Raw genomic sequence first — 24,950 nt, 5'->3', positions numbered from 1 at the left:
GTTGCAATCGGGTTGTTGTAGCCTCTATAATCGAGTGAGCAATAACTCGAACTCAGAGTAGAATAAACCCTTAGGTTTTTTAGTTAAGCGAGGGCGAGTCTCCAAGCTCAACAATATGTTCGGGATTTTGATTTCGGATGGCTTGATCGAAGCCATAATTGTACTATTTTTATAGCCGAGTTCGAGTAAGTTTTGAACTCACAGTAACAGACCCCTTAAGGTTTTATATCAAATAATGATGAATTCTCGAGCTATATTCAAGTCAGTTTTATTTGAGCTCGGAATAGTGGAACCCTTAGGTCTGAATTGAGTGAGAACAAAATCTCAAAATCTAAGTGTATTGGCCCTTAGGCTCTTTAGATTGGGGCGATATGGCCTCTAAAAGATGGCTATTTTTTCCCTTTTTCGGCTTAGAAGACTTAGTAAAAAATTTCTTTATGCCTTAACACGTATTCTTTACCCATTCGAGCTAGCTAAAGGTTTGGGAGCAGAAGTCATCGAGGGCAAATGTGACTACTTGCTTGTGGTAAACCAAGTCAACAGAACCTTCGAGGTTCGAGAAGATCGAATGCAGAGATACTTGGACAAACTATAGGTGACTTTGCATCGGTTTAAAGAATGGACTCTACAACATGTGCCTCGAGAACCAAAAAGCGAGGCCGATGCCCTCGCAAATTTGGGGTCATCAGTCGAAGACGATGAGATCAGCTCGGGGACTGTCGTACAACTTTTAAGGTCAGTAATCGAAGATGGCCACACCGAAATCAACTCCACAAACCTGACCTGGGATTGGAGGAACAAATATATCGAATACCTAAAGAACGGGAAGCTTCAATCGGACCCTAGGGAATTGAGGGCTCTACGTACAAAGGCCGCACGATTTACATTGGCCGAAGACGGAATATTGTATAGAAGGATGTTCGATGGACCATTGGCAATATGTTTGAGACCAGGAGATACCGACTACGTCCTACGATAAATCCATGAGGGCACTTGTGGAAATCATTCCGGTGCCGAATCATTGGTTCACAAAGTCATCAGAGTAGGATACTATTGGGCCGATATGGAAAAAGATACAAAAGAGTTTGTTTGAAAGTGTGACAAATGTCAAAGGTACGCGCCGATGATTCACCAACCCGGAGAGCAACTCCACTTAGTATTATCCCCATGGCCATTCATGAAGGGGGAATGGATATCGTCGGCCCTCTGTCATCGACCCCAAGTAAAGCTAAATTTATTTTGTTTATGACTGACTATTTCTCTAAGTGGGTTGAAGCACATGCTTTCGAGAAAATTAGAGAGAAAGAAGTCATAGACTTCATCTGGGACCACATTATATGTCGATTCGCGATGCCTGCCGAGATCGTATGCGATAATGAAAAGCAGTTCGTCGGCAGCAAAGTGACAAAATTTCTCGAAGATCACAAAATAAAAAGAATCTTGTCGACGCCATATCATCCTAGTGGGAACGGCAAGCCGAATCAACAAACAAAACCATCATTCAAAATCTAAAGAAAAGATTGAACGACGCTAAAGGAAAATGGAGAGAAAATATTGCACGAAGTTCTTTGGGCGTATCGAACAACGTAAAAATCCAGTAGGGGGCAACGCCGTTTTCTTTAGTATACGGCGCCGAAGCTCTGATCGCGGTTAAAGTCGGGGAATCCAGCGTCAGGTTTCGATATGCAACGGAAGATTCAAATCACGAGGCTATGAATACAAGCCTCGAATTGCTAGATGAAAAACGGGAAGCCGCCCCCTTTCGAATGGCCGCACAGAAACAACGGATCGAAAGGTAATACAATCGAAGAGCCAATCTTCGACACTTCAAAATCAGGGACTTAGTTCTGAGGAAGGTCACCCTCAATACTCGAGACCCAAACAAAGGAAAACTTGGCCCAAACTGGGAGGGACCATACCAGGTCCTCGATATAATCAGAAAAAGATCCTACAAACTTGGTATGGTGAACAACGAATAATTACCATACAATTGGAACATATCACTCCTCAAACGATATTACTGCTAAGGTACGACCTTCTCCATTTTTATTTATATTTTATACTAACCATTTGCAGGTGTTTAATCAGAGACATTAAAGGATTCTTCAAATGCGGAATCCTTAGGTCTGAAAGCAAGCGTTGTACTCTTTTTTCCCTTAGACCGATTTTTGTCCTAAACGGGTTTTTTTCAGCGAGGTTTTTAATGTGGCAACCATTGTTCGTGCTAACTTAGAGTAATTCAACAGTATCCGAGGATCCTTTACAATCAACCTCGAATACTGGGGGGCATCACCTTCGGATAGTTACAAGAAAAATACTTTGTGTCGACAGGGTCTCGATAGGTAAATTTTGTAGAGGACCAAACACTCAAATGAACCGTGTCCATGTAGATTACTCGAATCTTAATGGCAAAACATGTAAGCATGTATGATCTATTGAAAGAAGTATTTTTCCTTACCAGATATTCCATGCTTTAGAAAAATTTATAATTTACAATTTTATATTTATGATCTATTGTGGAAACTGGCTTAAGGGTCGAGCACAATTGAAGTTCAAACAATTTACCCGATACTCGGGGACAGCCGTCCAAACAATCGACATGATCGAATTACTAAACCTCAAAATTGTAAGACCTTAAAAAGGAAATCCTCGATTTTATAGGCCACGACCACCCTACTCGGGGACTGATACTTTGAACAAGTTCAAAGTATGACAGGGGAACAAGCTCAAAAGGCAAATCCCAAGTTAAAGGCTACGGCCAAATTAACACGGTTCGGAGATGTCCGATTTCCGTTATTAAATAGGCCTTCTAATATTTTCACAAACCGGTTAAAAAGGCTACCCTCGGCTAAATTTCTAAGGCTCTCGATAATATCGACCCTCAAAAACCCTAATGGGTACAAAGTCGTTCGAACTCTCGAACAAATTCTTTATTTTATTCTAAGGCATTACGAAACAAAGGGTCTCGATTACATCGACCCTTGAAAATCCTAATGGGTACGAAACAGTTCGAACTCTCGAGCAAATCCTTTATTTCGTACTAAGGCACAATAGAATTTATATGATTAAACAATGAACGTTTCAAGCCGAAAAGGGGGAGAGAGCCATTCTTTTTGCTATGGCCATATCGGCTTAATTCAAAAGCCTAAAGGGCCAATTTATTTTTGAAAAATCATCCTCACTCAATTAAAACCTAAGGGTCACCTACTCCGAGTTCGAGCAAGTTCTCACTTGATTATAAAACCTACACTAGTTCGGCTTCGATCAAATTGCCAAAGCCTCGAACTTATGAACAGAAGTTTCACAAGGCATAAATGAAATAAAGACAAGTCAGAAAGGAAAAAGATCTTTATATATATGAGAATATTTACAAGGTCCGATCAAGATCCTATACAAAAGTGAAAAAGTGAAAAATCCTAAGGTTCCTGATCTTCTCCGGGGGCAGCTCCTTTTCCATCAAGGTCCTCTCCATTCTCGGACCCGCTTTTGCTGCCATCATCATCATCTTCATCTAAAGTGGTCAGCACTCCAGCTTCGGCTTCGTGCTCTCTAGCCTTTACTATCTCGTTGGTAAGATCGAAACCTCGAGCGTGGATTTCCTCGAGGGTTTCCCTCCGAGATTGGCATTTGGCAAGTTCGGTAATCCAATATGCTCGAGTTTGAGCGGTCTCGGCTGCCTCTCATGCTTGGACTTAAGCGGCTTCAGCATCGGCTCGGTAGACAGCCACGATCGCATCTGCCTCGGCCTTTGCCTTTTCGTCTTCAGATTTAGCCTTGGCAAGTTCGGAATCCAACTGAGCCTCGAGTCCTATATTTTCCTTGCTTGAGTCAAGATCTTCTCCTTCATACCTTGAAGCTGACTTTCGACCGATGATAATTGGGCTCGAGCAGTTTCTTTTTCTGCAGCAAAGCGGTCCATACCTTTTTTTCACCCTAAGGACTCCGTCTTTATTGTATCTTCCTCCTCGCAAAATTGCTCGATCCTCTCGATATTCTACTACAGCTGTGAGATTGAAATGTTAGCCACCGTTCCCGAATCGAGCCCATGAGCTTTTAAGAATTTTATTACTTGCTCGATTAGGTATGTCTGATGTTTGTGAGCCGTGGCCAACTCGGCTCGGAGGTCCTTGATCTGTTCTTCTTTTTGCTTCCCGAGAAGGTTGAGGGCATTCCTTTCATCAGTAAGCCTTTGAATGTCGGCCTCGTACCGACTCAGCTCGGCTCGAGAACGAGAAAATGCTTCCCGATGAAGCACTGAGGCCTATGCCAAAAACAAAAAAGAAGTTAGAAAGAGAAAAATAAACACAAAGGTAATACCAACAAGGGGAGTCAAGGCTTACCCTATTTAGAGTTTGTTGCGCTTCATTGAAAAGGCTCGATGCCTCACCCGAGTCCTTCCTCGAGGCTTCCAAGTCACTCAGGCCAATAATATCTTCGACCCCAGTAAAGTAATTGTGGAAGGGATGCTCCCTTCCGTGGGCTCCTTTGATGGAGAGGGTCTTCAAGGCCCGAGCCTCTTGAATAATCTCCTCAAAAAACGAGGGGAGCAGTGAGGAGCCTCCAATTTCTATTGCTCCGAGTGGATCACTTGGGGCGTTCTCCTCATCTCGAGGGGCCTCGATAGCCGTACCCACCATTGGCTAAGTGTGGTGGGAAGCATCTTTGATCCTCGACGACTCGGGGACTTCGCCCAAGTCTTTTCCCGAGACCCCCTCATCTCGAGACGGAGTCTCTGCAGCCTTCACCGATTCAGTGGCCTTTGGGGCCTCGGTGCTCATTCTCGCTCGGGCCACCAGCCTGGAGTCGTCTTCTTCCTTTTCTTCATCCTCCTCCCTTAGACGCCAAACAGACTCTTCGGTCAGGAGGATGATGTTCTTCCTCAGCTTACGGGTCACCTTTTTCTTATATTTTAAAGTAAGAAAGTAAGATAAAAAAAGTAAGAAAGTAAGATTGTATTAAGCTTCGTATAGAATATAATATAAGTTTTGCCAGAAAATTCGTATATTTTACAATGATAACTGAGCTCACTATTTATAGCTATGTCTAGGGAAGGAGGTCCAAGGATCGTGCCCTCCTTTAATGTCAATTATGAGAGTCATTGATGAAGACGTAATGGTGAACATAAATGCCAAATTCTCTGTAACGGACCGTCACTCTTAATGCTGTAGAATATTCCCTATTAAATGTTACCGGGCGCAAAGAATTTAACACACCTTTATGAACGTTATCCTTTATGGTGACAAGTGGAATGGCTGCGTTCGGCCTTCGGCCATCCCTGTCTTGGGCTCCACGTGTCCTCCCTTTAGATGACCACGTGTCATATCATATTTCACCCTATGCAGATAGTCCCGTACTTTCCGGTGACATAATTTTGTGTTACCGAGAAGTTGGTAGAAATACCTTTTTGGCGGGAATTACTATAACTCCCTCTTAAGGTCCCTGACAGTTGATTAGATGCACGTCTTTCCGCATTTAATGCCCTGAACGCGCATTATCCCATGATTCAGCACAACTTTTCCCGATTATCGAGGTAATCATGGTCATGAATTTAGCCGCCAAAATTTTACTTATATTCCACATTCTTTTCCTTTGCGTTTCATAATTTCTCGAACTCCTGATTTGCATCTTTGTTTTCCATTCTTTCTCTAGTTCTCTTCAAACACAAAACCTTTTCCTTCTTCTTTTTCAATGGCTTCTTCCTCTAAGCGTGCTGGTTCTACAAAGAACAAGAACAAAACCAGGACTCTGTTCCTCCAATGGTGAGTTCCATCATCCCAAGAAATCTCAGTACCACAAAGGACCTTGAAGAGAAATTTCCTACTGCTAACCCTCGTACATAGGCTGTTAGTAAGTATGTCCTTCCAGTATTCCTGCTTTAAAGGAAGACTGTCACTGCCATGAGTTGGATATCATCGCTCCTGATCTATCGAAGTGAGTGACCCTTCCCAAGGAAGGTTTTACATACTTTTACACGTATCCCTTTACTTTGGGTGTGTTTTCTTTGAGTGGAGAGCTTGATTCCGTGATTGTGGAGTTTTGACTTTGCTACCAAGTGTGTTTGGCACAGGTAAGTCCTTCAGTCTGGAGTACGGTCACCTATCTTCGACACTTGTGACGGGAAACTGGAGAGGATATAACCTTAGCTCATATGATGAATCTCTATTCCCCCAAAATCTTCCGCAGGGGAATGATAAACCTCTACAAGCGTGGCCACCATGCTTTGCTGTCTAGCATGGATGATGACAATGACCGTGGGTAGATAGAACGGTTCGTTGTAGTTACCACCAACGACATCATTCCGACAATGGCTTCATCCTTTCCGGTTGCTTGGAACCGCACTCGTAAGTTTTTTGTTTTGTATTTCTTTTTACTAGATATTCCTTTGTGGTCGTATCAACTTTTAACCCTTCACATGTTTCAGAAACTCGATGGATCCCACTGGTCGTGAAAGGTTTGGACCAGTGGGTTCAGAAGATCTTGGATGTCACGACGCCCGAAGCTCATTTGTGGAAAGAACTGGCCCTTAAATACGGGTGGAAGGCAAAAAATCATAATTTTAATTTATCTTGCTTCCAGTTTTTTTTATATGGAAAACTTGGTTGAACCCTTCTGACTTGTTCATGAAATTAGGTCTACCTGCGGGCTGTGTTGTTGTCCCCGAGGAGGACGTTTTGGCTGATCATACTGATGCAGCGAGGCTACTTCAGGAAGCACTTACTCGAACAGGTATCTTCGAGCCAGTTTTGGGTGCAAACACTTCTTTACAGAGTCCTCGGTCGGAGGATAAGCAACCAAAGAGAAGACGTTCCTCCATGGACGGGGAAAAGAATAAGAGGGCAAAGACTGATGCCCCCGAGTCATCTCCGGTGGAAATGATGACTGGTCCACCTTCCGGGCCGGTCATAGACATCGTGAAGATTGATGATGACGAAAGGCTAGTGATGAGGGAGCTTCTCTTCATAGAAGACAATGATCCTCATCATCTCAACAAGATGCTCGACCTGTTGAGATAGTTACACCAACTGAAGATGATGTCTCGGTACTTTGGGGAGAATCTAATTTGGTAGAAAATGCCAACTCCCATTTTCGGGCCCCAATTGCTGTAACTGGTACTGCGAGTTTGAGTACCGGGTCTTTGCCGTCTTTGGTTGGCGAGCATCCAACAGCAAGCACTGTATTTGATATAGTTGCCTCTCATTCTTCAACTCCATTACCTTAATTTCCACCTTCACCAACACCAGCAACTGCTATATCACTTCCATCTTCATACACTCTTTCACCAGTAGTTGCTATATCACCTCCATCGGCCGTACATGACCATGAAGAAGGTGTTCCTCTTCCATAGTCTCCAGTTCATGGGAATTTGGGGTAAATTATGCTGCCCCTACTGAAGATTCACAAAGGAGGAGAAACGTTACTCTTTCGATCTCTATCGTATGCAACTTGCTATCCTGACCGGTAGAGCTTGCTAATTATCTGAAGCCTTTGGCTTCAGAAAAAGATTGGGAAAAGATTCAGGCACTCTCGAGAGAGTTCTTGTTGAACAATTCCATGCACAACGTCACAACGGTACATCCTTCTCTTCCTTCATTACTTCTTCTACTTTTGTATGAATGTATTCTAAGTTTTACTTCTTCTTGTCTTGTAGGCCAACTTTCTTGCTACTGAGGGTCTTCAAAGGTTGATTCATGAAAAGAAAGAACTTACTTCTGAACGAAATCGACTTTTGGTGGAACGAGACCAAATTGTTCTCCGCCTCTCGGAACTAGAAACCAAAGCTACTGAGGTTGTTGTTTTGGAGGCTCGTTTACAGCAAAACGAGCAAGAAATGGTAACCCTTAGCCAAGAAATTGGCGCGCTGAGGGTTAGATTTGATGAAACTAAGGCCAAATGGGCTGAAGTCCAGGACGTCGTTCTTGCTGCAACCGAGCGCGAGGCTGCTACTGCTGATAACGTAACCAACTTAGAAGCAGCCTTGAACTCCAAAATCAAAGAGCTTGCTGCCGTAGGGGCGAAACACGCCCAACTAGAAGAGAAGTATAGGAAAACTATTAAGCATAACAGGCTCTTTAGTTCAATTGTTCGCGACCTTGACGTCAGTCTCAAGTTTGCTAGGTCCACCCGGGAAAGCCTTTCTGTCGAGGTTTCCCAACTCAAAGAAGAACTTAAGCACCGAGAGGCTTCCCTCGTGGTTGAAAAAACTTATTCCATGTACAACATGAGGAGAAAAACCTTGGAAGAGGCCAAAGCTGATATCATTGATTTTGATGTCGAAATTGCTAAGGCTCGAGAGCTTGAGTTGGCTGCTAAAAATAGACTCTCGGCGCAGTCTGATGCTCTTGGTTCTTCTGGTTCCGGTTCCGAATTTTTGGGAACTGAAGAGGGATTGGAAGGCGATGATGCTGAAGATCAAACTGGGTAAAATGTCGAGCCATCGGTGGACCCACCTACATCTCTCGAGAATGCGGACACTTCTCTTCCTCCTGGTTCCGGAGGCGCTGCAGTTTAGCTTTTATTTTCTTTTTCCCATTTTGTATTTTTACCTTTTTGGCACATTCTTGTAAATACAGACATAATTTTTGCTCAAGTATCGTTTGAGTCTTACTTTTGTTTGAATATCCATTCAAGTCTTTAACCTTTGCACTTGCTCAAGAATTTTGCGCACGTTTTTCTGTTCGTGCTTTACTATGTGTAGTCTCAGATGCATTCTCCTCAAAACATTTTGGTTCCAAGCATTATCCCTTTTACGTGAGTGTTTCTATAAATATTTGCACAAGTTTACTTTTTGCGTCCTTTTCAAATACAACTTCGGGTGTATTTTTCCCCAATGGCATTTTAGATTCCGAGCATAGATTCTTCTGGAACCAACCCTTTAACGTGATGGTTTTTATAAAAGAGGGCCCTCTTATGTTTACGATGCTCTTGAAAAGAACGTCTCCTGTTTATTACGACACTAACATTTGAAGTACTTGTTTAATTTTCAAATGACAAAGTTAGCTCATCGTTCAGACAAGAAACAAGATAAAAAGCAAAAGGATTTCATTTTATTCCTTCTGTATCTAATGGGCTGGTTGCACAGTCCCCGGTCCTGATGATGCGTTTAGTTCCGGATTTTCATTCCTCGGTTGATGTGGCAGTCATTGTTGCCGTATCCTCATATCATCCCCCCCCAGTGTTCGAATGCGCAGATTGCGAATTGGAACACTGGAAGTCTTGTATCTTCGAAGATTCCACTAATGAATTGCTAGATAATCCTCAATTTGGTAAACAACTTTACTTCTCCTTGGGAATTTATGCTATCGAGTGAAGGAATATCTAACAACCCTCTAGTGGTTTGTGCTCGTGAATGGTTGGGTAACCTCTGCTCGATAGCAAACTTAACTCCCAGTGAAAATTTGCTATCGAACCAAAGATTATCTAACCGTCCCCGAGTGGAAGCTTGTTTGTTTGCCTTGCTATCAAATGTCTTATCGCTATTGTCTTCGTATTATGCTTTCTGTTGCTGTCTCGTTAAAAACCTTGCCTGAAAAACCCAATTGGGACAAAAATTGAACGAAGGGAAAAAGAGTGCAGCACATACTTTCCGCTTGAATAATGTTTATCAGCAATAATATCTTTTGAGGTGAGCCATATTCCAGTTGCTATGCAACTTGTCTCTATTATGGTTCTCCAACTCGTATGAACCTTTCCAGTGATAGCTGAAATCCGGTAGGGACCTTCCCACGTTGGACCTACCATGTATTGTTGCATACGTTCTTCTTTGGTATCAAAGATCCCATATACCTGATTTACCACCAGCTGCGAGTCACATTTAATTTCGATAACCTCGCAATCAAGTCCCCGGGCCAATTCGAGCCCTGCAATCAAAGCTTCATACTCTGCTTTATTGTTAGTTAAAGGGATCGTTCTGATGGCTTGCCTTAAGGTTTCCCTCGAAGGCATGATTAAGACTATTCCGAGTCCAGACTCCTTTATGTTGGAAGATCCGTCCGTAAATAAGGTCCAGACCCCCGATGCCAATTCCGACACCATTACTGCCTCCTTATTGCCAGAGGCAGTAGTCCTAGGCTGAAATCGGCCACAAAGTCAGCCAAGACTTGTGACTTAATTGCAGTCCTCGATTTATATTCTATGTCGAACTCACTCATTTCGACGGCCTATTTGTCCAATCTACCCGAGAGCTCGGATTTATGGAGGATGTTCTGCAAAGGAAAAGTAGTCACCACGGCTATCAGGTGATATTGGAAGTAGGGACTCAGCTTCCGAGCGGCGACTACGAGAGCTAAGGCCAGTTTTTTCAAATGTGGGTAGCGAGTTTCTGCTCGACTACGTAATAAATGGGAAATTGCATACCTTCGTCCTCCCGGACTAAAACCGCACTTACCGCAACTTCTGAAACCGCGAGGTAGATTAGCAGTGTTTCACCTTCTTTTGGTTTTAAGAGTAATGGAGGGCTCGATAAGTACTTCTTGATATCCCTCAAAGCCTACTGGCACTCCGGTGTCCATTCGAAATTATTCTTCTTTTTGAGCAGTGTGAAGAAGAGATGACATTTTTCCGATGACCGGAAAATGAACCTACTCAAAGCTACTAATCTTCCTGTGATCCTTTGAACTTCCTTTACGTTTGACAATTGATCCGGGATATCCTCTATGGCCTTGATTTTGTTAGGGTTTACCTTAATTCTCCTTTATGAGACCAGAAATCCCAAAAACTTACCAGAACTGACCCCGAACGAGCACTTCTCGGGATTAAGTTTCATATTATGCTTCCTCAGGATGTCGAATGTTTCTTGCAAATGTTTAAGATGGTCACCTGCATTCAAATACTTAACAAGAATATCATCTATATAAACTTCCATAGTCTATCCTATTTGCTTTTTGAACATCTTATTTACGAGCCGTTGATAAGTTGCTCCGATGTTTTTCAACCCGAAGGGCATTACATTGTAACAATATGTACCGAAATTCGTTATAAACGAAGTTTTTTCCTGATATTCCGGGTTCATCTTGATTTGGTTGTACCCGGAATAAGCATTGGGGAAATTCATCAACTCTTGTCCGGCCGTGGCATCAATCATTTGATCGATATTTGGCAGTGGGAACGAGTCTTTCGGGCACGCCTTATTAAGGTTTTTATAGTCACATGCAAAATTTATTGTTCTTCTTAGGAATTACTACTACATTGGCTAGCCAGCCTGGATATCTTACCTCACAGAATGAACTGATTTTAAGCAAGCATGTTACCTCTTCTTTGACGAATTTATTCCTGGCCTCGACAATAGGGCGTTTCTTCTACCTTGCCGGAGGTATGTTGGGATCCAAACTCAGCTTGTGCACGGCTATTTTCGTCGGGATACCTGTCATATCCTCGTGCGACCATGCAAAAAAGTCAGCATTAAATTTAAGAAATTCAATAAAATCAGACCTGAGCTCCAGGTGCAGTCCTGTCCCCAAATGGAATTTTCTTTCTAGGAATTCCTCAAACAATGTAACTTGCTCCAATTCCTCCGCCGTGGACTTCGTTGCATCCGTCTCTTCTAGAACTTGGAAATATCTTGGCACCTGATATTGTTCTGATAACTCTATTTCCAGACTAACTCCTTCTAGTTCGGAAATAGGTGTCGGTTCTTGTAATTGCTATGCCATGCGTTCCTTCCCTTTTCTACTAGAAACTGAGATTGCATTCATCTCCCTTGCTGCCGGTTGATCACCTCTTATATGCTTGGTTCCTTCGGGCGTTGGAAACTTTAGCAATTGGTGATATGTTGATGGTACAACTTTCATCTCGTGTAACCATGGCCTTCTCAGGATAATGTTGTATCCTATGTCACCATCTGCTACTTCGAAGAAAGTTGTTTTCATTACTCCTTCAGTGTTTGTGAGCAGCAAAATCTCTCCCCGGGTCATCACACTTGCAAGGTTGAATCCAGCGAGGAGCTTTGTTGCTGGAATAATGCTTCAGGTGAGTTTAGTTTGCTCCAATACTCTCCATTGTATGATATTAGCCGAACTTCCTGGATCCACTAAAACACGTTTAATCTTAAAATCTAACACATTTAAAGAAATTACCAGTGCGTCGTTGTGTGCTAACAGTAATCCGTTTGCATCCTCCTCCGTGAAAGTGATATCGTCTTTCCGGAGTCTTTTACTATGAGTTATTGATATTTTCATCTTCTTCGCTGCCGAAAAGGTGACCCCGTTAATCTCATTCCCCCCGAAGATCATATTGATCGTTTGGCATAGGGGTTCTTCTCTTGCTTTCGGAAGTTCCGCGTTGTCTCTGTTACGACCATAATTGTTCTTAGCTCGGTCACTCAAGAATTCTCTGAGGTGACCATTCTTCAATAATGTTGCCACCTCCTCTCGGAGGTGTCCGCAGTCCCCTGTCCGGTGACCGTTCGTCCCATGGTACTCGCACCATAAGTTGGGATCTCTCTGGCTGGAATCGGATCTCATAGGTCTCGGGAATCGTGCATCTTTAATGTTTCTCATGGCTTACACCAGCTCCACTGTACTGACATTGAAGTTATATTCCGATAACTTGGGGTAAGAAGGATCCCGAGAACCGGACGTCTCCTTATCCTGGAGTGATCTATTATTTCGACCACGATCAGTCCCTCTGTCAGCGATAAACTTATTTGTTGCCCGGAAGTTTCTGCCACGTCATTCGGTCCACTCGTAGGGCAGAAACCGGCCCCTCGAAGTCCGTCTGTCCATGTCGTAGTCATCATTTGATTTTTCTCTGTTCTTCTCCTATCCTTTAGCCGATGATGTGGAACCGACCTGATCATCTTCAATCCTTATCTTTGACTCCTACCGGTTATGGACATCTGCCCAAGTTGTTGCTTGGAACTCAAGCATGCTCTCCTTCAACATCCGGGAAGCGTCTAAGCTTCTCGGGTTCAATCCTTTGGTGAATGCTTCAACTTCCCATTCATCAGGGACAGCCGGGAGCAATATTCTTTCTTTCTGGAATCGGGTAATGAATTCTCGTAATAATTCGGATTCTCCCTGTGCGATCCTGAATATGTCGGCCTTCCGGGATTATAATTTTTTGGCCCCGGCATGAGCCTTGATGAAAGAATCCGTGAGCATCTCAAAGGAATCTATGGAATGCTCGGGTAATAATGAATACCACGTTAGGGCTCCCTTCGTGAGAGTTTCTCCAAATTTCTTTAGCAGCACAAATTCAATTTCGTGAGGAGCTAGATCATTTCCTTTTACCGCCGTTGTGTAGGTGGTAATATGCTCTTGTGGGTCTAAAGTCTCATAATACTTTGGCATTTCAAGCATTTTGAATCGCTTCGAGATTAGTTCTGGTGCCGCACTCGGCTTGTACGACGATTGAGTATACTTCTTCGAGTCCGGGCCTTTTAATACTGGTGGCGCGCCCCGCGATTTGGTCCATGCAGGCATTTACTTCCCTCATAAACCGTAAAAGTTCATTCTTGAACGGGTCGTTCTCGTTGTTCAGACCGGATCTGCTCCCCCAGCCCCGTCGGAGCCAACTTCGCCCCTGGGAGTGTTGTTGTCGACTCTCTGTGTCGTTTGGTTTGCGGGAACACCAGGAGGAATTGGATCTTGTCTGTTTGCGTTATTTGAAGCCCCCGATAGTACCTGCTTCAGTTTCGTCATAACCTGGTCCTGCCGCGTGAGATGGCCTAGAATGATTGCTTGTTGTTCTCGCAAGACCCTCATCGCATCCACAACATGTTCCTCATCAGCATCATTAGGAGTTATATCCCGAACCTGTCGAGGATACTGTCTGTCATGCACCGGCGTGGCGTCATTCTCCTCATTGCGGGTGTCATTGATTGAATCCTCGAAATGAGGCCGATCCCCTCGAATTTCAGGGGCGTGCGTGTCGTTAACAGTGTTATCTGTCATTTTTAATGATTTTTTCTAAGACAAAATAATCAAATCGCGTTAGTAAAAAAGGCGAGGATCAATTTAATTGCATGGCTGTCTAGGCCCCACGGTGGGCGCAAACTATTTAAGCTTCGTATAGAATATAGTATAAGTTTTGCCAGAAAATTCGTGTCTTTTACCATGATAACTGATCTCACTATTTATAGTTATGTCTAGGGAAGGAGATCCTAGGATCGTACCCTCCTTTAATGTCAATTATGAGAGTCATTGATGAAGACGTAACGGTGAACATAAATGCCGAATTCCTGTAACGGACCGTTGCTCTTAATGCTACAGAATATTCCCTATTAAATGCTACCGGGCGCAGAGCATTTAACACACCTTTATGAACGTTATCCTTTTCGGTGACAAGTGGAATGACTGCGTTCGGTTTTCGGCCATCCCTGTCTTGGGCTCCACGTGTCCTCCCTTTAGACTATCACGTGTCATATCATATTTCACCATGTACAAAAATATGAGATATAGAGTAATAACTTATTCATGAAATAGGAGGAGCATTTTCTGTAACTCTGGGGAGCCCACTACTACCATTATTGTAAGTAGCAAGGAGTCTTTCGAAATTATACAACAAGAGGAAAAAAGAAAAAGAAATTTCTTGGTCAGTTCATATGTTATCCATAAAATGTTCCGTTCCTTAGCCTCAAATCTTTGAGGGCTTTTATTATTTTGGCAAAACAGATTATTTCTGTGAATTTGGGCAATGAGCTCGTTTACAGTGATGAACGTGGCAAAGCCATTTATACTTGCTTCTAACGAACCCACTACATCTTTCCCCAAAAATCTTACTGCTTTTCTCCCAAACCCAAAACTTGCCGCTACTAGTTTCAATAGTAGGAACAGTATTTTGCCATTTGTGTGGCAACTGAAGTGTAAAAATGTATGTACTACTTATGCTGCGTTATCCTCCTCATATTCAAAAGAAATACTAGCTGATATTGATGAGGAAGAGTTTATAGTGGTAAATTTCTACCGCTTTGTTTTCATTAAGGACCCTGAAGAGGAGGTCACCAAACACCTTTCCTTTATGGAGGTAATTGTTTATTCTTATGCTCCCTCTATCCCAATGTATGTGATTGTTTTGGACTTGCGCGAAGGTTTAAGAGAAAATAAAAAACTTTTGAAATTTGTAGTTGAAAATAAGCATACATATTTGTGTGGCCATAATTCTTCTCATTAAGGATAAATTAGATATTATTTTAATTAAATTGTTACTAAATATAGAAAGAAATCATTCTTTTGGACCGACTAAAAAGGAAATAATGTCATATAAAATTATTGGGATAGAGAGAGTACTTTTTGTGAGCTCATTAGCTGAATTGTGTTAACCATATCATTTAAAAGTTTAAACTATTAAAGAGGGACAATTCATTTTAGGTCTACAACAAGCACTTGCGAGTCTTATTCTTTTTACATTTTTAACAAAAATTGCCAACTTCCTCGACTACTCCATATACCTGCTATCTCCCACCAATATAGGTACAAGGTTACTCTCTCTCCAAGTCCTAGAACTGCTAGGCTACACCCTTTAAGTACGAGTCTAATTCTTTTTATTTATTGGGCACATAATATTTTTGTTCATGGGTGGTGAGACTTGAACCTAGGACCTAGTCTGCTATAATACCATATTGAGTTGTTTCAACCGACTCGTAATAACACCTAAAATAAATGAAGAGGAACACTTTTACTCATTTATTTTAGAGCTGCAACGCAAACTGGCAGAAAAATTAAACTGGCAGAAACACAGAATATTTGGTGCCCAACAAGGGGAGTAGGTTGCTCTATATTATACCTAATGCGTCTGCATTATACCATGCACAATGCTCAGTCTCCCCGTGAGTTCCAGCTGCCAACACATAAGAACAGAATAAATAGTTGACAACCTTATGGGTGATATACTTTGAACAGTTATCTAGTGTAACATATGTTATTAGACTTCTCCTCGAGTTTTCACTCATCTCTTGAGTTGGTTTTGACATATCAATTGCATTTATATGTATGGTTGTATGAACTACAGAATGGGCAAAAATATCTAGTCTTGGAATGTTTCAAGCATTCTCGAACAACAAGAGGTTTTTAGTGCTAACAATTAACATCACCTGGATTGGAAAGTAGTCCAACTCTCCTGACTTTTCTAAGATATGCTTTTCATTTTATTTGGTTTGAATTCTATAATACTGGTGAAAGAGGATAGAGTTGGTGTTCATTTAAGATGTCATCCAATTTTGGTGGAGGACATAGTTATAGTTTCATTCACCTTGAGGAAGAGGAAGATTTTGACTTAACTTTGCATGTTATATTTTTATTTTAAATATTTGATGTTTTGAATCTAGATCTTGCCATATGTATTCCAAAACAAGGATTACAGTTATTTTCTCTAACCCGGAGAAGCAGTTTAAAGGATCATGGATTATGCTGCATACAGAGTTTATCAATTATTACTGGCTTGGATTTCAAGCTCTGTGGTGGTTGAAGGCAACTTGCTCTTTTCAATTGAGATCATTTTACTTCAGATCATGTATTTTATAAAAACTCCTTGGCTCCAAAACGTTGATAGCTTTTTGGTACTACATACTACTGCATGTATATCAGTGCAATTCTTGATTATGTGTTAAGTGCTCAGTCAGATTAATATAACATATTTCTCTTTGATGCAGGGACGAGATGTACATGGCCGCATATACTTAAACCAACAGGGAATTAATGCACAGGTAGGACTGTTTTGTTACTATCACACTGTTCTTAGCCTTTTGTTTTCTGCTTTGGGCGTTGCTATTGTTTAACCAAAAATTTGAATATCATGGTTCTACTCGGTATTTTTATTCAATATTCAGCTGAGAGCTCAAAACTTTGATTGTTTAATATTTGGTGGGAGGGAATATGTGGAGGCCATTATTTGATTTTTTAATTTTTATTTATGTTTTGCACTTAAGGGTGTGGCCTAGTGGTAAATGAAGTGGATTGAGAACCACGCGGTCTCTGGTTCAAATCCTAGCGGAGGCAAACACACTGCGTGATTTTTTTCCATCTGTCCAAGCGTTAGTGGACAGACACCCAGTACCTGTGCTGGTGGGAGGTAGCAGGTACCTCGTGGAATTAGTCGAGCTGCACGCAAGCTGATCTGGATATCACAATTATTAAAAAAAAATATTTGGAGGCCATTAATTAGGTCTTGAGTTTTTCTTTTAGACTAGGAAAAATGATGTACTGGTAAGTGTAGGAATAGGATCCATGGAATTTGTGTAGTATAATATGTTTTGAACTCTTTCTTCGAGTAAAGTGAACATAATTTTAGGACAGAGATAAAAAGAAAGCTAGACATCCAATTTAGGATAGAAAGAGCGATATGAAGCAAGATAGGGCGTACCTGTTAAAAAAATGTAAAAAGTTAGTCTTTTTTTTACTTTTATTTTATCCTTAAATGAACGCAGAAAGGATAGGTTAATGATTAGCATGCCTCATGGTCCTCAAAGTATATCTTTTCCTAAGAAATCATATTCCTGTGGTTCTGAACTGAAAATTCTTTAGATCACCAGCTCAGTGTTGCTACAGGCCACTCTAAATCCTCCTTGCCAGCTATAAGTCAAACAAAGTTATTCTGTCTTCTAATACTTCCTGTTGGTGCAGTACAGTGGACCAAAAAAGGATGCTCTTGCTTATGTTAGTTGGGTGAGGGAAGACCTCAGATTTTCTGATGTACTGGTCCAGATCTCGCCAGCATCAAACGGGCATACCTTTCCAAGATTGAAGTTGCGTTATAAGCCCTCTCTTGTACAGGCAAGTCTCGCACTGTCTCATTCCTGCATGCTGTTTCCTGCTTGTCTGGCTCACCAGCTACTTCATGGGTAATAACTTAAGGGATATCTTTTCTTCATGACATGTGAATTGATAGAGTTTAAATTTTGCTTTTATTACTCCCACCCAATAACTGCAATTGTCAGATTATGTATATCGTAAAGACATGCTTATTACTTTAGATTTGCGCTTTGTTCTGTTTGATATAGCAGCCTCTTTGGCCCAGTATTATGTCTTCTTGCGGGCAGGCAACTAACTCATCAGCTTCTGTGTTCTTTCTTCCTGACAATTACAAGACTAATGCAAATATGACTATTTGGTCAACATCTTTTGGTTTAAAACTGTCATATTATTTTATACCCTTCGGCCAGCTAAAGGAAAAGATAAAAAAGAGCAAAATGAAGTAATGGATTTAGTAGTATAGTATTTCTGTTTAGCTTTCCCAAGATTTGTTTTCTCAAGTGATCAATTGTCAGTACCAAAGTCAAAGTGGCTCAGCAGAATAACCCACTTTAAGACTGATCTTATGAGAGGTAAGCTCAGAAAAGGATTTCAATTTAAGATTGACTATAGAGGAAGTAGATAGTGGATGCAGTACATACAGATTGCTCTTAGAGAGGTTTGCACAATCAATTAACAATTCAAATGTTCTTAAAACAATAAAAACCTATAGCGTCCGTATTTTCAAATTACCGCATATTTCTTAATTTGTGGAAATCTTAGATGTTGAATGAAACTTGAAGGTCAGCAAAGATATTGGAAAAGAAGTTGGGATTGATGGTTCATATGGGCATGTCTTAGCATCTGCATAAGTAGCTCCCATTGACGGTAAGGTAGGCTTACAATTTCCTTATAAAAGAAGCATCTGCATAAGTAGTGCTTTTCTGAGGTTCAAGGGGGAAAGTTTATCCATTTATAGAGGACCAATGTATATATTAATATATCCTTTCTCTGTTGTTTAAAGCTTATATTGATACTTTTAACATTTTGTCAACAGTTGGAAGGAGGGATTTCTCACCTTCCTTTGCTTGATCCATCTATGAGAGCGGAACCTTTGGCACCATCTGAATGGAGGAATAGATTGGAAGCTGTAAATAACACTAATAGTTCATCACATGAAAACATCAATCCCAGTTGTATACTTCTTGATGTGAGAAATGGTAAGTATTCTTCTGTTGCTTGTTACTGACATTTTTAGTGTTTCTTCGAATGCTCTGGAGGTGTTATATTTATGGGGTTGGCCTGATTAAACAATGTGGCCAACTCTTGATGCTGGTTGTTTAAGTTTCACCCTGCTCAAGGTAAATAAACCTGTTATTCTTGTAGAAGTACATATATTCCCAGCCCCCTCATGGGATTGTTTTATCCCACAATTGAGGGATATCCGGAAGCTACTTAAGTCTCTATCACAATGTTTAGCTGCGATACCACGCAAGAAATAAGAGAAGAGGAGATATTGATGACGTGGTGAATATGGAATATAAGACACCATTCATCTTATATTTAATTCGTCAATCACTAACTTAATATCAACACTTAAACAGTGATTCTAACATTCTAACATGCTAACACTTGTAATTGTCTACAGCTTCATGCTCTACGTTTTAAATCTATGATTGGACCAGTCTAGTCCCATTCTAAGTTGCTCCGGCATGGCAGTTTAGGTGCCGTACCCGTGTCGATACGACACTAGTATGGGGGTGGGTATGGGATCCGTACCGGATCTGGTCAAACAATTTGGGTACTTTGACCGCGACGGACGGAAAAATTCGAGATGAGATACAATTTGATTCTCGAAATCAGAACCAAAACTAGGGTAAATTTGAAGAAAATAGCATACCTTATCTAGGAAATCAATCCTTTACTTATCTACAACTTGAAAGTAAAAAAGAAATTCACACTTTACAAGCTATACATAAGTATTCCACAAAATTTAGATATATTTTTATATTTTTATTTTGTTGAATTATTTTTAGCCATATCCCCGCACCCGTGTACTAGGATCCGTATCACCGAATCTTAGAATTTACATCTCGAAGGATCCGACCTCTAGATCCGCACCCATGTCGGACACCCGCGCCCGTGTCCGAGCAACTTAGGTCCCATTCCATGTCTTGTATATAAACCAAAAGGCCACTTAAAGTGAAACATCTTATTATGCTCTCTGTAAAAGTCAGCTATCGTCTTTGCTATTTCTTTTGCATAATTTAATATTTCAAGTGCCTTTGTGCTAATAGATTCTGGTTTGATTTTCCGGAAGGTTATGAATGGGATGTTGGGCATTTTCAAGGCGCTCAGCGACCGGATGTTGATTGTTTTCGGTCCACTTCATTTGGGCAATCTGACTCAGAGGTTTTAGCTATTTGTTACCCAATTTTCTGTCTTGTCGTCCAAGCTAATGCTAGTAAATTTAATTTGTTGTTACTTTTACATAATTTGAAGTGCTTGCTTTCTTTCTGATCCCATTACTTGACCAAAAGCCGTAAGTATTAGTTTTCCATGTCGACCATAGTATAATGCAGGAAGAACACTTCCCTTCTCAGCGCTTCTCTTGTTTCTTCTCTTCATTAATGATTAATGTATCTGGCTAGAATTAACCTATTGGGATGATGTGAAATCTGGTCCTTGCTTCCATAATATCCTGATATTTGTTTCCGTTGTATTCTCGTTCATAGTTGCACTGCTGCATGCTGCTATTTTCCTTGGTTGTATGTCCTCTGTATGCTTAATATAGAACTTAAAGACTGTCACCTCGTGCACAAGACAATATCCTGGAATGTGCTTTTGTCTGTAGATATAACTAATATCTTGCCATCCTGTTATGCAGGTGATTGCTTCAGATCCTTTAGCAGCTGTTGATAAGGAGAGAACTGATATATTGATGTACTGCACTGGAGGTATCCGCTGTGATGTATATTCTGCTATACTACGGTAAGCTGTGTGTTCTTTTTGTATGCGTTTATGTTCTATCATGTACTTAAGTGCTATAGCATAGATGTGTGAGATAGTGGAACTTTGAGCAGTCTCTTAAGAGACACCATAAGAATATCCCCTTTTCGGCTTTTCCTGGTTAAAGTACTTCAAATATAGAATTTGTTGTCATCTACGCTCCACAAAGCAATTATCTTCCCATAATTTCTCCCCCAAATCATACTGTTGAGGGGTGAGAATAGCTACTTTGCTGGTGTTTGTACATTTCATACTGCTCTTCTACATAGATCATCTGTTGGTTAAATGAGCTACATAACCCTCATTGGAAGTCAATTTATGAATCAGGCTGCTCTGCTGCATGCATACGTGGAAATTATTCAAGCTTTTACCTGTAGGAAATTGCATTAGTATATAAGTTTCTTCAGTAGCCAACATCAGTAGGATCTCTCAAATGCAATTTATAAATTCTGTTGGGCTAAATACTTCTGTTATATACTTCTGGAAACTAAGATTAGGTTTGAGGAGTATGTGCCTAAACTTTGTCAGCTATCATATGGCTATTCAGTTGCTCAACATAAATTATTCATCTCAATATTCAGGTGCATGTGATTTCACCATCACTAGAATTGGGATCTTAATTAATGCTTTGCACTATCTGTTGTTCAGTTTTACCTTTGTGTCTTACGTGAAAATGTTGTGTGTGTTCACGGCTGACAACTTATTTTATTTTCGCAACAGAAAGCAAGGTTTTAAACGATTGTACACCTTGAAGGGGGGTGTTTCTCATTATCTTGAGAGAGAAGGTTCTGTAGGTTGGGTTGGAAATCTATTTGTATTTGATGCCCGTCTTTCTCTGCCGCCTTCTACTTACAAGCCTGAAGTGGGGATCGAAGCAAGCACAAAGCTAAAAGGCTCCCTGGATAACTCGTTTGCCAAATGCTACATCTGTGGTTCACAAGTCTGTGAGCTGAGGCACCGCAATTGTGCAAACCTTGACTGCAACTTACTTTTCCTGTAAGACTAACCATTCCACCAAATAAACATATGGATGGATGCTACTTTAATCACTTATATTTGCACCATCAAGCCTGTGGAGTTGGTATATGATTTGTTTTACTTCCAAAATTCAGCTAACGAGAGACATTTTGGGCGAAAGACTTCCATGACTTAGCTTACCTATTTGTATCAACTTTCCTCCAAGTAAGTAGGAGAAAGAAGTTGATGTCTCTAGCCAAGGATCCTTAAGATAAAACTTTTTCTTAAGTGCTTTCCTCCAAAACGGTAGAAGAAAGAACTTTTTTCTCTAGGCAAGGATTCATCAGTTTAAAACTTGTCTTACTTTTCTATCTCCAGCGAAACGAAGGCTGCTCTTATATTACTCTGTGGTTTGTATCAGTTATATAAACACTAAACAGTAGATTGAAAGAAAGTGTGTACTTATATTCGTTCTAATACTTCATTGGTTTTGTTCAGATGCTGCGCAGGCTGCGTGAAAGATCTAAGGGGATGCTGCTGTTCTCAATGCACATCTGCACGTCGACTTAGGCCGGTGCTGACAGGTAACCAGAGATACCAAAAATGGCATAATTATCGAGATTTCGAGTTGCAAAGCCGGTGACATCTTGATCTGTTGGAAGTTGAAAATGTAGATCTCCAATTATTGGGGAGACCGAATGGAAAATTAAGAGAGAAAACTGACCTCTATTCTCTACATACTCCAAAATTCAGGTTCCAAAAAGACTAGTTTCTCTTTTATTGGTTTAGTCTAATTTTATTTAATGCGGGAGGAATGTCCATCAGTCACAAAATTAGGTTGTTAAGTACCCCTATTAGGTGAAAATATTAGGCATATATAATCTTGGAAGAACGTTGTCTTTTACTGATAATTAGATATTATTGAAGGCTGAATTTAATTGGGAAGTATCACTTTGTGTACTTAGGTTATTAGTATTTTTTAAGACATAATCAAACATCCATATGCTGATTTTGTATACGATTAAAATCGGGCCTACCCGATTTTACTATTTGACCGAGACCGGGAGTTTGCATTGGAGGATGGCCTCGTAACGGAATAGGCCATATCACGAGGATAAGGTACCGAGTTTAGAACCGAGGTACCTGTCAAGATCGAGGCTAGTAGCGATCGAAGCCAAACAAAACAGACATCGAGCAAGATCGAAGATAGCACAATAACAGAAAGGCGAGATATCCGTGACTGGTCGAGGATTATGGCGTAAATCTCGGTGACTGGTCAAGGATCATGGCGTAAATCTCAGAACGGATCAAATCAGAAACGGTTAATTTGCTAATCATGGGATTTTCTTCTGTAATTAGAGTTATACCATAAGTGGAACTGCTCTACTATATAAAGGGGAGTATTAACCATTTGTAAGACATGGTTCTCACGTAAAAAAGCTAATATAACGCTCTCTTTAGCTTATACTTTCTTGTTCATCAACTTGCTTTATTTTTAACTATTTTGGTATCAATCAGTTCGAGGGCACCCTAGCTCGAGGGTTGAATTTCGTTTCAATACTGGTTCGCTTTATTTTATAATTCATTTCTGTTATTAATCTTCATATTTGTCTATAGGTATTAAGTGAAATCGCGTATCCTTAGAATCTCATTATAAGTTTAATTGTTATTCAATTTTAAGGGTAAACAGTTTGGCGCCTACCGTGGGGCTAAGGATAATAGTGATTGCTTAATACTAATTTCGATAACACACACTACTTTACACTTGTTCTCGTAAGAATCTTTGTTTTCAGGATAAATATGTCAAACTCGCAAGCAGAACCTACACATGGTGACAACAACCTCGGATTTCATGGGAAAAACGACAACATAACCGCCCCAGGAATCGAGGTGCCTCAGGCCGACCTCGAGGGAGCACCAATTGCAAATCCCGTCGATGTCAGTTCACATGTCGCCCTAAATGCAAATTTGGGCGTTGAGCCCGAAGGTAGTATACGCAGGGAAGTTCGATCAGGTGGTCGAGGTACGCAGGGCGGAGAAGATGGTGGAGTTAGTCTCCAATTGATATTCGAATTGTTACAAGCTCAACAAGCCGATATAGCACAACTACAAAATCAGCACCGAACACCGAGTAGGTTCGAACCAGAAGTCGTTCGCAGGACTGGGCCTGTGCCAGAAAGGTCGAATGCCAACGAATCGGGGACTGACCCCGCCATTATGAAAATGTTCGAGGAGCTCACTAAACGGATTGAATCGGGAGAAAAAATATTGAGGCAAATGACAAGAAAATGGAGACATACAACTTCCGGGTTGACCAAATACCAGGGGCACCACCGATTCTAAAAGGTATGGATTCAAAGAAATTTGTACAGAAGTCCTTCCCATCAAGTGCGGCACCGAAACTCATTCCGAAGAAGTTCCGAATGCCAGAAATTCCTAAGTACAATTGGATCACCGACCCTAATGAACATGTCACTTCTTATACATGCGCAATAAAGGGAAATGACTTAGAAGACGATGAGATTGAATCTGCTCTACTGAAGAAATTTGGAGAAACCTTGTCGAAAGGAGCAATGATATGGTACCACAATTTGCCGCCTAGTTCCATCGATTCATTCGCCATGCTTGCAGACTCCTTCGTAAAGGCACATGCCGGAGCAATAAAGGTTGCGATTAGAAAATCGGACCTCTTCAAGGTGAAACAAAAAGACAATGAAATGTTGAGGGAATTCGTATCTCGGTTTCAGATGGAACACATGGAACTACCACCGGTCACAGACGATTGGGCTGTTTATGCCTTTACTCAAGGTTTGAACGAACGAAGTTCGGTGGCATCACGACAACTAAAGCAAAATTTAATTGAATATTCAGCGAAAACCTGGGCCGATGTACATAATCGGTACCAGTCGAAGATCAGGGTCGAGGATGATCAATTGGGGACCCCTTCCGATTCCGCTTATCCAAATAGGCCCGTCGGCAGAACTCAAAGGGATATCGATAGAGAACCCCGGTCGAGCAGAGATCGGTATCTACCATACAACTCAGATCGTAAAAACAACGGCCCAGGACGCAATCCCATCCGAAATGATCGAAGGAACGATCGAAGACCGAGCTCTCGAGGGCTCATGAGCAAAAGTGGCTTCGATAAACATGCCAATCCCACAGAAGCACCACGATTGTCAGAATGCAACTTCAGCATCGACGCATCAGGTATTGTGTCAGCCATAATCAAAGATACTAGATGGCTCAAACCCCTACAAATCGATCCATCCCAAAGGAACCCCAATCAAACATGCAAATACCATGGTACACATGGTCATA

The 24,950-nt window shown here is 41.2% G+C and overlaps 2 protein-coding genes across 4 annotated transcripts in view; both read left to right on the top strand.

Annotated features, from left to right (window-relative positions):
* LOC107774396 (rhodanese-like domain-containing protein 8, chloroplastic) overlaps positions 1–22,577 on the top strand; it is a 28,687-nt gene extending 6,110 nt beyond the window's left edge. The window contains exons 1-8 of one of the 3 annotated variants that reach the window (XM_016593913.2): positions 14,472–14,961; positions 16,586–16,639; positions 17,556–17,705; positions 18,721–18,883; positions 19,984–20,075; positions 20,551–20,654; positions 21,393–21,668; positions 22,128–22,577. In XM_016593913.2, the coding sequence (XP_016449399.1) occupies positions 14,632–14,961; positions 16,586–16,639; positions 17,556–17,705; positions 18,721–18,883; positions 19,984–20,075; positions 20,551–20,654; positions 21,393–21,668; positions 22,128–22,272 (1,314 nt within the window). In that variant the 5' untranslated portion in view covers positions 14,472–14,631 and the 3' untranslated portion in view covers positions 22,273–22,577. Of the gene's footprint in view, positions 1–14,471; positions 14,962–15,677; positions 16,493–16,585; positions 16,640–17,555; positions 17,706–18,720; positions 18,884–19,983; positions 20,076–20,550; positions 20,655–21,392; positions 21,669–22,127 lie in introns of those variants that run through there. The other 2 variants (XM_016593914.2, XM_016593911.2) reach the window with 2 other exon arrangements.
* Positions 324–14,277, top strand: LOC142177974 (uncharacterized). The gene is made up of 2 exons (XM_075247183.1): positions 324–6,341; positions 6,422–14,277. Exon 2 carries the CDS (start codon positions 7,829–7,831, stop codon positions 8,420–8,422), a length of 594 nt encoding a protein of 197 aa, XP_075103284.1. The 5' UTR covers positions 324–6,341; positions 6,422–7,828; the 3' UTR covers positions 8,423–14,277.
* Positions 22,578–24,950: the final 2,373 nt, after the last annotated feature.

Source organism: Nicotiana tabacum, chromosome 24 (genome assembly GCF_000715075.1).
Source record: "Nicotiana tabacum cultivar K326 chromosome 24, ASM71507v2, whole genome shotgun sequence".
Classification (NCBI taxonomy): Eukaryota; Viridiplantae; Streptophyta; class Magnoliopsida; order Solanales; family Solanaceae; genus Nicotiana; species Nicotiana tabacum.
Note: the sequence above shows the minus strand (reverse complement) of the source record. Positions and strands in the feature narration are given on the sequence as shown.

Excerpts from the sequence above, each read along its gene's own strand:
- LOC142177974 (XM_075247183.1), top strand. The coding sequence starts at position 7,829 with ATGGTAACCCTTAGCCAAGAAATTGGCGCGCTGAGGGTTAGATTTGAT.